This window comes from Ascaphus truei, chromosome 5, assembly GCF_040206685.1.
Source record: "Ascaphus truei isolate aAscTru1 chromosome 5, aAscTru1.hap1, whole genome shotgun sequence".
Lineage (NCBI taxonomy): Eukaryota > Metazoa > Chordata > Amphibia > Anura > Ascaphidae > Ascaphus > Ascaphus truei.
In genome coordinates this window covers 180939551-180956967 of record NC_134487.1, presented here as the reverse complement: position 1 = coordinate 180956967, position 17417 = coordinate 180939551, and the positions used below count along the sequence as shown (strand labels likewise).

Below are 17417 nucleotides of genomic sequence, written 5' to 3'. Positions count from 1 at the left end.
GCATACAGCTATATTTGCTTTCCTGTGGAGGGTTTTTGTCACTTTTTTTACTCACCATAACTTAACTCAGTATTATGAGATATATATATATATATATATATCACTGATTTCAATTGCACCACCTTGAGAAAGGTCCCACTCGGGAACCGAAACGGCAGTTTTTGTGTCTTCTATCAAATATAGAAAATGTATGATTTACTTACCTGCGTGCTGTCCCTTGATGTCGTGTTGCAACCGGTATCGTATGGTATATATAAGACTAGTGTATGCATAACATAACAGCAGCAGTTCAGCTTAGTTAGCAACCTTGAGCTGGTGCTCGTGTATTATGTATGTAGTATTATGTATGTGATTATACATCAATGGAGAAATAACAGGCATTCATGAGTCTTGTAATAAAGCGTTTGTTTTTTTCATATTTGTCAACATTTCAGTCCTATCAAGACCTAAAACCACAAGCTTTATAACAAGTGCCTGTAATTTCTCCATTAATGAAAATGCGCACACACACTATATCTCTGAATACCCAGAACATCTAGAATGACATGTATATAAATGATACTGTATATAGGCATTGCAATTTGTAACTGGAGTCCCATGTTGTTTCAAAAAGTTTTATTTCAATACAATGCTCATAAAACAAAAGAGAAGAAAAACAATAAAATAAACATTTAATAATTAAGCTATTGAAATAAACAGTTCTATTTAACTGCCAAAAATACGTAACTATTTGGATATAGGTCTTTCATTTAAGGTGGCACAAGCATTGTTCTGTTCAAGCCACGATTTCAGAAGATCATCACACCCGGAAATTCTGGATTTGAGTTTGATTTCCCCCCAAAATAGTTCACTGCAGTCTGCTGCATCATCAGGCGTTATTGGTGGTTATTCGTTAGACTGAAGGTGCTTGAACGGCAATACTGCACAGAAACTCCCATTGCAGTCAATGGGGGGTTTCTATGTGACGGCTCACCCATCAGCACCACCACACATTAATAACTCCCTTACGGTCTCGTAAAAAGTCACAACATGAATCTGAGTGATCAATGATCAAACAGAGCAAATCAACCCTGGCATGCAAAATGTGACCTATTTTACAGCCAACATTGGCTTTGTCACAGCAACATTTAATGCCACTTAAGTCTAATCCAATTACATTGAAACAGTGCAGTAATCCTGATCAATACACTGCAGAATCAATTAGGGGGGAAAGGGGAGCACTTCACTCCACTGTAAAAATACAGCAAAGCAAAATCTTTCATGGCCCCCAAACCCGCTTCATTTGCCTCCATTGTCACCTCATACTAGGGTTAGGCTGCAGACAAGGATTATTGGTAATGACATGCAAATGAGTACACTTGGCATGTGTCACATTTAGCTTCCTATCTACCGTTACCCATATTTTTTTCCAGCTGCATTACACAGCCCATACAGCTAAGCATGGGACAGTGAAGTACAGAATCACTAGATAAATGGTAAAGTAAAAAAATATGTAAAAAATACATTTGATGGGGCAGTGGGTGTGTGTATATAACCTGTGTTCGCTCTCTGAATTCACCACTGCATCATAGGGATTCCTGCAGTGCAGATTCCAAAATGACATATGTGCTGCTTTGTGGAAGCAAAAGTGCTCATCTTACCTAATTATTGCATTTGTGGCATTTAAACTTCGCTGCAAGGCTAAAGCAACGTGTTTTACTTGTGCAAGAACATTCATTTTCTTGTAGCTCTAATAAGTAGTACTGCTGCATTAAGTAAGCCCGTATCTAGTTCTGTTTCACCTATTAGCAGAGTTTCTAGCACCGCTAGAGAATCTAACCTGCATACGTTTAGTTCAAGGCCCTTAGTCAAAGTGCATGTAAAAAAGGTAGAAGTAGCCTCTGCCCCATTTCCACCATGCAAAAGAAAACTATCAAGAAAATAAATGAAGCATCTAACTGCATGTCTACTTCTTTGTCTCCGAAGCAGCATGTACCAGTTCAATACAAGATGGCAAATGTAACGATCCTTGCAGAGATTAAACTTTACAGGTATACCACTAAAGTTGCAATTATTTCCCCCAAACATTTGACCTGACCATAATGCCCCTCTGGTAATAAGAGGGTGCCACTAATGTATTCCTATTCATTTTGTGTGAGCCTCATGATCTAACCTGTATCAATAGTGCTTCTCGTCGGCCAGTTAATGCATTTCCCCAATATGTATTTAACATCAGTTTTTATTACATAAAATAGAACACACAAAATGGCAGATCTTGTCCATTAATGCAGTCTACTATTTGTTCTTTTAAAAAGAAAAAAAAAATCTCTGGTTCCTCAAAAAATAAAATTTTGTTGAAAATTAACATGAACAACATATGCCTGAAGTTACACATAGCACACAATGTCCTTTATGAAACTCATTGTTTAGAACACATTAAAGGCTGTAACATAATGACCAACTCCCGGCTAGATGTTATACAAACTCTTACAGTATAATTAAACCAACAAGGCTGGATGTTTATATATTTTTTTTAAAGACACGAGACTCCCTCCCTTTGTTGACAACAGGGGCTGCAAGCCATTGCTGGCCCATTTGGCAGTTAAAAGGAAGCAGCTTTGCTCATTTTTAGATTTATCCTTCCCCACCGCTTTCCTTGCAGTGGCACTGTGATGTCACTTCCTGTGATGCTATTCGTGTGCATTAGCAAGCAGCCTTTGTCGATGTTCTATGGTCAAGGAACAGTACAGGGACGATTTAATTCCTCTATGCAAACAAAATATCAGTTGTAAAAAAATATAGGTGGGCTCTGGGGGGAAAAAAAATACAAATTCACGCCATTCTGGGAGTTATTTAAGGATATAAATCAGCAAGAACAGCTGCTTTGAAGCATCTGGTTTTTTTTTGCCAGTGCAGTGTTCAATGCAACACAAGCCTTATTAACAGTGTGGCAACATATCATTTATAACAGGCGGGGAAAAAAAGGAATAACCCCTCTCCTACACCCCGCAGCTTAACATTTACAATAGCGTAGACTGCATAGGAAATCAAAAAGCAAAAGCAAGTGGTATTTAAGAATTTAAAAGTGGAACTCAGAGTTTCTCCCCCCCCCCTCCCAAAACAGCTGACTTGAATAAGACTGCCTTGCTTTTAAACACATTTAGTGGCATTTTTTCCCTCTAAAGCATTTCTATAAAAGAGTTCATAGAAAAATAACGCAAGGCAGAAATCTTTCGGTTTTAGTCTAGATAAAGAGACGACCTCTCCGTGAAGAATGCTTTAGTGGCGTCGGCATTTCCATTCAGGTAGCTAACGGTTACATGACAAAGACACGATCTGTAGCTGGTACATGGCGAGAGAGAGACACCATGTTATCACAGGAGGAGGACATTTTGCAGGATAATCTATCTGTCTTTGGATCCCAGCTTTTCAATCAGTTCCTGAAGAGGTGCCAACTCCCTGCGGTCAATCAGATTAAATTCCTACAAGATATCAGGAGAAAGGGTTTAAATGCAACACTTACTAGTTGGAAAAGATTTTCCAGACCATCATTAAAACAACTTTGGGGTTGAGCAGATACAGTCTCACTTTTATAATATGTTCACGTATGCATAGAATATCATTACCAAATCCAGCATTGCCCCTGATTTGAACAATGTAGAAGTAATAGCAAATATTCAAGTCCTGGTACATGTGTGTAACAGTGATCATAACATGGTCTCATCTACTATATATTTCAGAAAGCACTGTATGTCTGCGTCCCAAGGGCCAATCGCATAGGACCTTGGGCCTGTCACTCCGGCTCAGGCCATGCCCGCCCCCGCACACCTCTCATTGGCCTGCGTCCAACACCAATGCCACACTGTCCCACCCCTCACTGACTCTCATTAGCCTGCGTCCAATGCCCGCCCCCGCACACCTCTCATTGGCCTGCGTCCAACACCAATGCCACACTGTCCCACCCCTCACTGAGCTAATACTTCCACACTGTCCCACCCCTCACTGAGCTTTGGGAACGCTTTGCATTTGCAGCACAACCTTCACTGCTCTGGGGCCACGCTTCACAGCTATCAAAACCCTCACCGTCTGCTACCACAGACTGCCCAATCAGGTACAGAATCAGCTACACACAACACCTACACACAACGCACGATAACACCAAACACTGCACACACACACATTCACACAACACCAAACACTGCAGACACTGCACATACACACATTCACACAACATTCACACAACACCAAACACTGCAGACACTGCACACACACACACATTCACACAACATTCACACAACACCAAACACTGCAGACTGCCTCTTCAAAAAGTTGGGCTAAGGTCGTGAGTGGAGTACCTCAGGGATTGGGATTGGGACCCCTGCTTTTTAACTTGTTTATTAATTACCTTGAGGTTGGCATCGAGAGCAAAGTCTCCATCTTTGCTGATACTAAATTGTGTAAGGAAGTAGAATCAGAGCAGGATGTAATTTCTCTCCAGAAGGAATTGGAGAGACTGGAAACGTGGGCAGGTAAATGGCAGATGAGGTTTAATACAGATAGATGTAAGGTTATGCATTTGGGAAGCAAGAATAAACTGGCGACTTACAAATTAAATGGGGATAAATTGGGGGAATCCTTGATGGAGAAGAATTTAGGAGTGCTTGTAAACTGCAGGCTTAGCAATAGTGCCCAAAGTCATGCAGTAGCTGCAAAGGCAAAAAATATCTTATCTTGCATTAAACGGGTAATGGATGGAAGGGAAGTAAACATAATTATGCCCTTTTACAAAGCATTAGTAAGACCACAACTTGAATATGGAGTACAATTTTGGGCACCACTCCTTAGAAAAGACATTATAGAACTAGAGCAGGCCTGCACTACTCCAGTCCTCGAGGGCCGCACACAGGCCAGGTTTTCAGGATATCCTTACTTCAGCACAGCTGGCTCAATTAGTGGCAGATACAATAGATTTGTTTAAAAAAAAAAAATGTTGGACATCTTTTTAGAAAGGAAAGGTATCCTGTACAGGGATATATTAAATAAGTAAACATGGGAAGAATGTTGATCCAGGAAAAAATCCGATTGCCAATTCTTGGAGTCGGGAGGGAATTTATTTTTCCCCTTATGAGATAACATTGGATGATATGACTGGGTTTTTTTTTGCCTTCATCTGGATCAATAAGGAAGTATACATATAGGATAAAAAGTATCTGTTATCTAAATTTAGCATAGGTTGAACTTGATGGACGTACGTCTTTTTTCAACCTCATCTACTATGTAACTATGTAAATCTATGAATCTTTACACATCCTCCAACTGTACCTGTTTTCTATGTCCTGCCCATGTGAGAGTAAAGCAGCCCCATTGACTGTCTCCCCATTAGGTCAAGCGTAGACTTCATCTTACAGCAGCTTGAAGATTGATGACCGATTTGATAAATAATCAGTGTATTACAGTGATGTTATCACCACTTCTATTATGTATATAATATTACATACAAATAATTTTAGAAATATAGGTGTTTTATGGGTAAAGGGATTGGTGCAGATGACACATTGCAAGGGGTCCTCATAGGAGATTCTTGCTTAGATGCTCATGTAGCCCAAGATGACGTAGGTACCTATTTTATATGACCAATACTGAAGGGTCTAGATTTATACAGCAAATATAAAAACGTTAGGGGAAAGGGATCCGACCCCAATGAGTTTACAGTTCAAGAGGGATGTTGAGAGACACAGTAGGGTTAAGTCTCATATGTATGTTTCTTAGACATATTGATAATCATTTTAGTGTTGGTAATACATATTTTGGTGGTAAACAAATGCTTTCAGGCAACTTCCGGCAGTGAAGAGATAAGGAAATATTAACCCTTTTGTATGGTAAGGGTAAAATAATTAACCTAATTCTAAATGTATTATTATACATCTTTCTAGTACCGCTGTGAAAAAAAAAAAAATGAAGGCGGCTTTTTTTATGAAAGATTGTGTAATATTTGAAAAGCTCTGTTTTTCCAATAAAATGAGTAGCAGAAAACAGACTTTATCAGGACCGTGTTCTTACCTGTACAAAGAAAATGAAATGTTTAAACGATGTGTTGAGATGGGCTTCTTCCTGTAGCTGCATCACAGAGTCGAAGTGCTGGTGGTAAATGTGGGCGTACACCCTGAACAGGCGCTTCAGGATGGTCTTTGCCACGGACATAAAATTCTTAGGGAACGGGACACCTAAAACACAAGCACAGCAGGGCCATTATTGTATCATGTATAATTGTATACACACACATTATTAATATCTTTATTGCTTAATAATGCTGCGGGGCATTTTGTGTTCTTGTTCGCTTGAGAAAGGTCCTTGTTGAGAACTGAAACGCCAATCACTTTCTAAATAAACATTGGATCTCTTGTTAAGGACCTGAGAGCACTTGCCTTGTGTGTGTATATAAAAACACAAAATATGAACATCTTTATTGCTTAAAAGCGAGTGAATGTCACCAAGGACTCTGGTGACCCTGTAACATTCCCAAAGGCCATGCCTGTCCTCAAAATAAGGGGGCAGATAGGCCATGTGATCGCTTCACTAGTCACATCCCCCTGAAGCTGGAATGTCCCCGTCATTTTGATGCCACAGACATTCCCAGCACACAAGGGTTAAACGGTGCAAGTCCCAAGCCATCTTTGTTGAAGCCACGCGACAAACAGATATATTCTTTTTTTTTTATCCCTTCCAAACAGCCAGCAACTCTGAAATATTTATGCAGTTTTCTATACCAAGCCCGACAACCGGTCCCAGCGATGAAGTAAAACTGCGGTCAGTACTGCAGTAAACAAAGACGCCCCAATTCACATCCAATACGACAAATGAGTTAGCATTATGTATTATATATTTCATCCACTGCAAAGAGAGAAGAGGAAACTGCCACCTCAAAAACCTCTTATTCTGAAGAGTTGCATAATTAATATATAACTATGTAAATTCAGAATAAAAAAACACAAAAAGAACACTGCATTGTACCCAAGTGCATGGCATAAATACGTATAATACACACGCAAATTGTGGTAAAAATCGATAGCATTCACCGTAGTGATTAAGGATTATATGTATACCGAAATATTGCTACAAAGCCCCATCTAGTTTTCATGCCCTTTCTGCATTAAAGTGTGCTAATTCAGAACAGGAATGCATTCTGGATGTGGGCTGCTAGCTTTAGATCGTCGAACAATAATTATTATTTCAGCAAATCTTTATTTTATTTTTTTCCCCTCTTTAATATGTGCACCAATACAATCTACACAATGATAGGTAATTAGCCAAGTTGCCGATCAATCCGTTCTCCTGTGATCGATCGGCGAAGATTTGGCACGTGGGTTCACAAAATGGCTGTCAGTGCAGCAGAACAGGACCAATGATGCAAAGTTCTGTGGGGAAGATCATGTAACCAGGCAGTCACTAGCTACAATTGGTGTACTGCGAGAGGGGGGACAGGGCTCAAAAAGGGGTGTCTCCGAGTTTCAGAAGAGGAAGGAGATGTGACATTGTAAATGATTGCTATAGAAACAAAATTGCTTGTTACATTATAATACATTAACAATGTAATTTAGAGTTGTTTAAAAAAATGCTACAAATATTTTCTCATAGTACAGAACTGATTTTAAAAAATGATATGTAGGATATTGCTTGAACTGCAGCTTTACGATTGGAGATTGCAGCTTCCCTTTTTATTTTAACTAAACCCCTGCTACAGAGTCTGCAATGTGTTGCTTTGCAATACCTGGCTAGCAGCAAAGTGGTTAAATGCACGGTGTTTACTTTTGTATACACTTTGGGCGATTTCGGGAGAACTGGGTGGCTGCAGACAGGGTTTGTGTGCTGTGAAAGGTTCTAACAAGACCAGAACATGCTATGTAGTATCTTCTGGGCAACAGAGCTTGCATCAGAAAAATAATCCTGACCCTCAAGAGAATGAAATGAAGGTTGTCCGATGCCTCAAAGCTCAAGCAGTTCAGGTCATTTAAAAAAAAAAAAGAATAACTTGCACAATTTGTTTGTGGTCGGCAAACAGGAAACAATATATTTCTACGAATAACCAGCTGTCAATTCCTTTGGCTGTACATGGTGGCTTTTGCTTTACAAATGGTAACGCGCCTAAGCTCCAGCGAAAATTATGTGATAAACTTGTTTGCAAAACGTCTAAGTAACCCTCGTAGCCACATCCATTCAGGAACGAGGTGGCTGCCTTTCACAGTCTGATAATACAGTATGTAGCTAAATAAAAGGGAATGTCCCGGCATTAGCAGAATGCCTACACAAATGCTAAAGCAGGGACTCCCAACAGGGGGCGCGTTTGAGGCATCTCCAATGGCTTTACCAACAAAATATGTGTTAGCAGATCTCAGGCAGTATGGTGGATTCCTAAGCCCATGTGGGGACTGTGCATTTAGTAAGGCCCCAAGTAGCTGCCAATTACAGTAGCAGCTTCCAAAGTCTCTCCCCACAATGCTTTGCATACACAGCTGCAAGGTATTGTGGGGTGTGACTTTGAATGTTCCCGCAGTGATTGACAGCTCTCATCCACGCTGTCTGCACACACTGATGTGCAGTTTGTCCTCACCCCAATGTACTGCCCGGGACGGTCGAACAGTGGTTAGCAATAAGATTAATTAGGTGTTTGCAGAATAAATATTTTTTAGCAGGGGTGCAGTTTCAAAATCAAGGCAGCATTGTAGCCATAAGTCTAAAAACTACACAGAAAAGTCAGAAAAAAAATCAAATTTGTCATAAAAATAAAGACAGATGAGAAACGAAAATAAGGAAAGTATCAGGGTCAATGATTTTAAATAAGGACACACACACACACACACACACACACACACACACACACACACACACACACACACACACACACACACGTAACATGTCACTACTTGCAGCAAAGGGCCCTGGTGTGTGACATTAAAAGGGAATGGCACTCCTCACCTAAACAAAAAGATTAACTTTGCATAAAATACATTTAGGATGATGCAATGTTTTAAAGTGTTGCAGAGTTGTCTGCTTATGACTCAGGTCACATTCATTAATTTTCCAGTCTAGTATCAGTATAAGTAGTTAAAAAAATGAAAAATTAAGATATAGTCTAAAGAAGAAAATTGCCAGCAGGGCTGGAAAGACAGTGTCACGAAATTGAACCGATACTTATATATGCGGGATAATAGGAATTATGAAGAACATCACTCCCTTTTCTAACCGTCAGGGCTACAGCTGCTATTCTTCACGCATGATAAATCCGCTTTAATCCCTATAGTGCCAGAGCAGCAAACAAATTACAGCAGCAATCCCAACCATAATAGACTATCAAATCCTTTACTGCTGCATGACGCTGCAATATATCTGCTTTACACTGCGAACATGATCTACAACATTCTTCAATCCATTGCAGGATCCTTTACGCAGAGAACTTAAAAAAAATAATAAATAAATATATATATATAAAAAGTTTACAATTATTTTGTAGTTTCTATATATACACAGAAAAAAATAATCCATGGTCGCCAGGGTCACGAAGAGAAACCTGTGATGTCAGCTCCCATTCACATTGCAGCTTTCTATTAGCTGCCACGACCCGGAAGTCTTTTTGACCGGTCAACACAGCCCTTTGCCATTACTCAGGAACCAGAAGTGGTGGGACCACGGATCAGCCAAGGGGACCAAGTTCAGGCAAGTAAAAGAAAAGACGAGTGGTACGCACTGAAGCTTTAAACAGATTTGCTCATTCTTCTGAAGTCTGCCAGGTGGTTACTTGACCACAATTGAATCATTGTCTGCGGAGTGTCCAAGGGCAACTTGTGAAACAAGTGGGCAGAGGTTACACTCAAACACGCGCAAACAGAGAAACAACATAAGTAGCAAAAACAGGAAATAGAGCTGAGGGAAGAAGTAGCACACTGCGGAAAGTGTCATAATTGTCGAAAATTGGAGCATTTACATCTACTTATCAGGCAGGGGCTTTGCGCCATTTTTGTTCCACTGAACATTTTGAGATTTGTTATTGAAGTAGTTTGGGGAGGAGAGTTTGTGCAATATTAGCTGATGTACTGAAGAAGAAAAGACGTCCTCCGGCGCGTTGACTCAAGTACAGTAGATAAGCATAAATTGGATAAATGTAAAAAAAGACAACAATGTATCAATAAAGGGTTTAACCCATTAAGATATTTCTAATAAATTCACACACTTCCAAATTGATTGTTGTAGTTCTTATTCTATGAATTCATTTTCCATTTGGGATTTCAGAGGTTAATCTGGATAGGCTAGAACTTCAATGGATCCAAATTGTATAAATGCAAATGAGAGAAAGAAAAGATCATTGCACGGTCAATTTATAACAAGAGACTTGGTTAGAGCAATATTGCACTTACAGCCAGCACTTAAACAGCGTTTCTGGACCGCTTCCCAGCGTGCACAGTGATGGACTCTCTGCTTCTGATAGTGGTCCGGCTCACAATCCAGGCTCCAGAGTCCAAACCCCGTCACTGGTATATGCCTACTCCTTCCGTTTCCTCAGAATTCTTGTTGAAGAGAGACCCTCCGCCTCTCCTTCCCTCCAATACCATGCGCCCGTCAGGGGGGAGCCAAGAGGAGATTTTGCCAAGCCGTGTCTCCGCTCCCGTTTGCAGCCGCATACGGGGAAACCTCAGGACGCCAGCTGGCAACTACAGCAAAGGGGGATCCACGCGTCACGGGAGCTACGGTGGCTAGTAAGGTCCAATCCAACGCGCATGAATTAGAAATATCTTAATGGGTTAAACCCTTTGATAGATTGTCTTTTTGCATTTTTCCAATTTATGCTTATCTACTGTACTTTAGTCAATGCGCCGGAGGACATCTTTTCTTCTTCACTCACAATGCTGGAGGGACGTGGAACTCTCTCCTGGACTTAACTATACCACATTGGACTTTTTATCTTCCTCCATTTACACTTTGTTGCAGTGTTAAGTTTTTGTTAAATTAATTTGTAGTAGGTAGTGTTTGGTGCTACTTTTCTTTCTCTATTAGCCGATGTACTGTTGAATGTTTTTTGTCCTTGCAATACTGAAAAGGGATTTTGTCACTTATTTGTGAAGTAAAGTGACATGCAAAACATTGCAATTTAATGCAGTATTCTCTCTCCCCCCGCCACACACACAGAATTAAAGCAAAATGAGGTTGCAGCTTTGTTATCTAGTGATTCAAACCGTATCAATAGAAATCCCAAGAAACAATGCTCAAACACAAGTGCTCCATTCGTATTTCTCCCTACCACTCCCATGCTTTATGTGTAACTCAATTGTGTCTCAATCTCAAGTTAAAACAACTAAGGGAACCTACCAATCTTTGAAGGAAAGAGGGTCTCATCATCAAGCTGGTCCTGAACCCAGGTCATCAAATAATCAATATACTTTGGAGCAGAACACTTGATGGGTTTCTTTATATTGGTGCCATCTGCCCAATGATATTCATACCTAAATAAAAAACACACACAAAGGATTTATACCGTGCTGACATTACCTCAGGCATTCAGCCGTAAGAATACAGAAGACTTTACAAGACGATAGAAACACCCACTGGTTGAAGGTCACCCTTCACCGATTGTCTCATTCCCTCCCACCCAAGGTAATTGGTTACTCCCTTGGCTTTGTTGATTTGGTTTAAGGAAGCAAGGGCAAAACTGGCATTTAGACATCCCTTAAATAAGGGATCAGTACATCAAATAAGAGGTGGATCCCCCGGCTGCCTCCCATGCTCCTGAACGGCATGCAGTGTATTCCAGGCCTTAATCATACAAGAACGGTGAACAAAGACACAGCCAAGTGTGGTTTTAACATGTGTGCTAGGTCAGCGGTGCGCAAACTGGGGGTGCAAGATTTTTTTGGGGGGGACACGGGCGGTTGCAGAGGTCCCGCGCTCTTCCTTCCCCCCCCCCCCGGCATTTAAAATTAAATGCTAGGGGACAGCGCGAGGCCTCTGCAACCTCTACTTACCGGTATTCTGCCGGCTTCAGCACGCGTGACCATGGCAACGCGGCAGGGTCATGTGACGTCACGATTTGCTATAGTAACGTGACGTCAAATGACGATGCGACCCCATGGCAAGGAGGGGGGCGGCCAACAGAGGTGGTAAAGTAGGGAGGGGGCGCCGCAAAAAAAGTTTGCGCGCCCCTGTGCTAGATGCCAGGTTTAACAAACTGATAAACAGCTGTTTAATCCAATACTTGTTTCATCAGCTGCTGATCAACAGAGGGCGTCTAAGCATAGTAATACAGATGGACTGTCACCATACGCTAACCCCAATTACAATCTGTAGCAATTTTACACAAGTAACGTTTTGTACACCTCTACAAAACGTACATCAACATTTATATTCATATAACCACCATACTAAATAAGACAAAATAGGATCTAAAAGCTCAAAGTTCTGCTGCCTTTGAGACGCCTTTCTCACACGCCACAGGTATTAACAAACTTGTCAGCAGCGTGCGCCGGTGCCAAAGTCACTTTACTGCATTTCTCTGCCTCTGGAGCCAAATATAGCCTGTAACTGCCCGAAAGCCACATCCGTGTTGGAATAAAAATGACCTAATATTAAACAACGTCATAACTGTGTGTTTAATATATATCTTGAGTAGCTCCTTTTCCTCTAGCACGTTCTTTTAACCCCTTCAATGCCTTAAACATAAACCTTCCCTCCAGCAGTTTGAAATTGTACGCTCATATATGATCTCCCCAAACTCGAGCATGAAAAGGGAGGGCAGATGACAACTCAGTTCCCAACAAAGCTGGAAAGCCTCAGAAGGTCAGAGCCTTACCTTGGTCCGGCTGACATCACTGAGCAACTTGATTCCGTGCAGAACTCTGTGATTGTTCCGTACAGCATGTTGATCTGGTTGAAGAAATCCACAGCTAGAACAGAACAGAATATGCTCAGGGAACACGTTGGAGACACCGGCTGCTTATTACTGCTGCAGTTACTAGTGTGGCAATTCAAGAAAGCAGAACTTTGTGATGCCGATTTACTAGTTTTATTGTGATGATGATAATGATAAAGAATTCCATCACAACAGTAAAGCAGCACAAAGTTTACAAAAAAGTAAAACTAGCCATTTTTCTTACTACATTACAAACTTTGCCGTCAGCAACTCGTAGCAATAACAATCTGGCAACAAATGATCTAAAGGATTTCCATACATTAATGATTAAAGGATTTGTTTCATTAAACAACATATCACCCCAGTCATTGAAAGCTATTGAGAGCTATTTCACTGTAATGAGAGGGGGAAGGGGGTGGGGAAGGGAGGGCATATTGCAAGTACCAACACCCAAGATAGGGGCATTTAAAAAGGCAGCCCCATATAGCGCATCATTAAGAAAAACACATTTAAGCAGCTTATCAGTGGCTTTCTTATAAGTGTTTAAATCATCCTTAAATAGTTTGACTTATTTGTACCCCGTGGACAAAGAATACTGGTTCCTTTTCTTTGGGTCAGCTGAATTCATGTTGATCATCTGCCTATGATTGTCGCTACATTATCAGGGCATCATCATTACATTACTTTATAAAAATAGCAATATGGTGATATAATTAAAAAAAAAAAAAAAAAAACAGACACTGATCACTTAAGAGGTTAGGTAAAGATTGTAACTTCTACCCCAACAGTTTGTAAACTAGGGAAACATAAAATGATTAAAAAAGTCATCTATATTCAAATACTTTGTTTTATTTATTTTTTAAATGCCAAGTACCAACACTTAACCTCATCACTGCCATTACTTTAGTCCTAGAAGACGCATTCGACTCTGCAATTTAGGTTGTGGTGGATCAAAGTCACTCGTATAATAGTGCATTACATGCTTATCCCCAACATTAGAAAGCTAGGTACTTATTCGATATGCCATCAAGTCACTTCTCTACGTCACGTCTCCGAGTTGTTTTCACTAAATGGAAAACCGAGGCGCCCCGGCCTTGCAGAAGCAGCAACACCGTATGCTGTAATACCGTGGCCTTAGGAGTATTGGACGCTTGGGACACCCTTCCCCACACGGTTTCTGAACGTTAACCAGCTACAATATCAAACTAAGCCGAGTGCGACCAACACCAAAACATCTCCGTAGAAGACAAAACATTAGATAGCTCATATTAAGTGTCTCTACTGTATGCTACGCATGCCAATTCTAACTCCTTCCAAATACTAAGACTCTCCCCATGTATAAAAGGACTCATCTTTCTGATATATCACTGTGACAAAGGGGAAGCAGTGATCAGACAAACACACATTCAGCATTCTCTGCTGATTGTGGCATTTTTCACTTTGGTTTCCTCTAATAAAAAGTACAGTGGAGGACCAGAGGTTTACAGAGATACTTAGGCACATATTTACCAAGTGCTGCTATGCCATAAGACATGAATAAGCAATAGGGTGTCTTCTTGAAAGTGCCTTATGGCATTGCCCCTCTTCGTAAGTATGGCTTAGTATCTTTAATAGTGTACTCTGCTCATTTTTAAGGGGTGTTTAAAAAAAAAAATCTCTGCTTGACCACCAGCAGACTGATAATGGTTTGTGCATGAAACTGTTTCAATTGAAATGTTACACTCACATGGATACAACATGTGAAAGGACCCTTCATCATACTATGCAGGCAAGTAGCAAAATGATCTTACAAGTACTGACTTAGAAGACCTGACAGGAAGAACTTACAATCCAAGTGGTATATTTGGAGTTATTCATGAAACTGCAATAGTGCGGTTTGGGGCACTATCGCACAGAAACTTCCATTAGAGACAAAGGAGTTTGAGAGATAGGTCCCCGATCGGTACTATCGCAGTTGTTTGAATTACCCTTAGTACCTCTGTGGGCGTGGAGAGATGTAGAAATGAATCCAGGCTATTAAAATGCTTCAGTCAGTAGAACAGAATAGCTGGATCCTTCCCATGACCCCACACACTTACTATTAACCGCGATCCATTCATTAAGATCCTCTCCTTCTGGCAGCATCACCGCTTGCCGTAAGTTTCCACTACCCAGCGTAGCTTCGGCATGCTTCAAAAGCTCGTACTGGTGCGATCCTTCGGGAATGTTTTTCTTAGGTTTGAATGTTTTCGACGATCGACTGCTGCTGGGAAAGAACGTTTAAAAACAGCATTATTCTAGGGTGCCCTGCACCATACCTGATAATGATTCTTATCTGATGTTTATTAGATATATCGATCTATATCATTAGTTATTAAGGGTCAATAACAATTGTGCGTTTACAAATCAGGTACCAAATACGCGATACCCGTTTGCCAACTCCCTGCATCACAAAGTCTAGCAATCTTTAATTAGGCAATGCAATAAAATTAAGAGATTTTTTGGTGGAGAAGGCTAAAACTAAAAGGATCAACGTTATGTACAAAGTAAATATATAGGATCTACAACAGTGGGAGGCAACATCATATATGTCAAAGGTCGCCTGCGGCCCTAAAACCCTCAAAAAGGCACATTACCCACATATATATGGTGGTGCACAGGCAGAAGAGACATCGCAGCCCTGGTAAGAGCTTCTCCCCACCCCAGTCACCTGTTTAATGCTGGTGCACTAGTAAATACTATCCCACTCCTCGTTACACCTGGGCACAGGAGAGAAGGCCAGTATTTACAGCACACTGTCATTAAGCAACTCAGGGAGCAGGAAGATGCTATGATCCATGCCCTTAATATCTTTGCACCCTCTGAACTGAAGAAAGGGGGGTGGCAGAGGTGCGGACTGTAGGTGAAGCCCTCCGAGTCGCATACAGCCTCCAGGCCACCTGTTGCCCGCCAATAATCTACACGGTGAGGTGGTGTAACGGCATCACGAAAACAGGAATTAAAATATCTGAAGAAAATGTGCATCTAATATCATAGCTGTAAGAATGGCCATGTGCAACTAGTGTCACTTATCTGTATTTGATCAACAACCCCTTAATGTGAAACCAAAAAAATAAATAAAGTTTTGTACATGGGGTGTTCAGCTTCTTACTTGCCAAGTAAAAATAACCTGGTATTTTTGTATTACCAGTCACAAGTGACACACACGTTTTTTTAAATCACTCTTGGTGCCTTATTGCGACTTCATAACCATAATTATAACAATGTGGCAATTAGTATCCCAGGAGTTTTTTCACTTTATCTACTGATTAGAGCCACCTTGCCCCCCCCATCCCCCTCCCCCCCCCTTTAGTGCCTTATCGCCCTTAAGTAATGTACTTTACCCTGCCAAAAAAAGACACTTCAGGGTTGTTCTACCAGTCACATTGCCTCAAGATAACCCACCCCTGAGTGCCTTAACAGATAAAGATCCCTGGTTAAACAACCCCTATTGCCAGTCATATAACCTCATAACAGACCGCCAGAATAGTGCCTTATTGCCCTTACGTAACCACACATTACACTGGCGATTAGGCACCTAAAAGTTATGTTACCAGTCATCTCATGATGACCCCCCACTCCCTTAGTGCCTTATTGCTCCTGCCACACACGGAGATTACGCACGCAAGAAGGCACCCAGGGGTTGTATGACCCCCTTTGCGTTCCTTCTCCGGGCCTGACAGCCGGGCCTCTCCCTCACATCCTCCGACACTTCTGCTTTCCGTCTCCTCGCCCCCCTCTCCCCTCCTCTCCCAGTAACCCGTTCCCGGAACTCACAAGAGGAAGCTCATGTTGTCAGGGAGGGAGAAGGGGGAGGGGAGGCTCCAGCCCGGGCACCGGGGGGACGTTTCGTTGCTTCGCACTCGCAGGCTTGGACGGGAGAACACGGATACACCAAACTTCACCAACCACTTCCGGCTGAGCCCTCCCAGCGCGCGCCGATCTCGCGAGACCCAATAGTGGGGGGTGGGGTGGGCGGGGAGAAGGCGTTTACCGGAAGAAAAAAAACCCCCACACCCATTCGTGACGAACACGGGGCGGGGCTTCAATAAATAGGCGTGGCTCTATATTAACCTGTGCACTGCTGGGGATTCAACCTGCACACCCATGAATATTAATATAAGCACTGGTATATTCACAATAATAATACTCGTGCAAATGATGATAATCTGAATAATAATAATAATAATAATAATACTATTATATTATCTGAATAATAACAATGATAGTACTAATAAGATTAATTTAGTAATAATTATAGTGCTAATGTTTATGTTATTATTTTGTTCAATATATGAACACAATACAGTAATAGTAAAAATATTATTGACAGTAAAATGATGAAATACTTTTGATGATGCAGCGGTCTGCTTGTGCATGATAATTTTGTTGGCCCATTTGGCAGTGGTTTGGTTAAACGAATGAGACGTAAGTAAATGTTTCAGGATAGGCAGGAATTAATTTATAGGATAGAAGTCTTCTTATCGGACATGCACAGATTGCATGGCCTCTTCTTATCAATAAG

General features: G+C 41.2%; 1 protein-coding gene across 2 annotated transcripts; it reads right to left on the bottom strand.

Moving 5' to 3' along the window:
- Nucleotides 1–600: 600 nt before the first annotated feature.
- On the bottom strand, nt 601–16836 carry MOB1A (MOB kinase activator 1A). Of its 2 annotated transcripts, none has more exons than XM_075601375.1 (6): nt 16670–16836; nt 14953–15119; nt 12815–12908; nt 11338–11471; nt 6040–6203; nt 601–3461 (listed from the first exon to the last, which is right to left on the bottom strand). In XM_075601375.1, the coding sequence occupies exons 1-6, from the start codon at nt 16681–16683 to the stop codon at nt 3384–3386; spliced, it is 651 nt and encodes a 216-aa protein (XP_075457490.1). In that variant the 5' UTR covers nt 16684–16836; the 3' UTR covers nt 601–3383. The 2 variants fall into 2 exon arrangements, with proteins under 2 accessions (XP_075457490.1, XP_075457491.1); XM_075601376.1 differs by having other exon boundaries at nt 14953–15116; nt 16670–16835.
- Nucleotides 16837–17417: the final 581 nt, after the last annotated feature.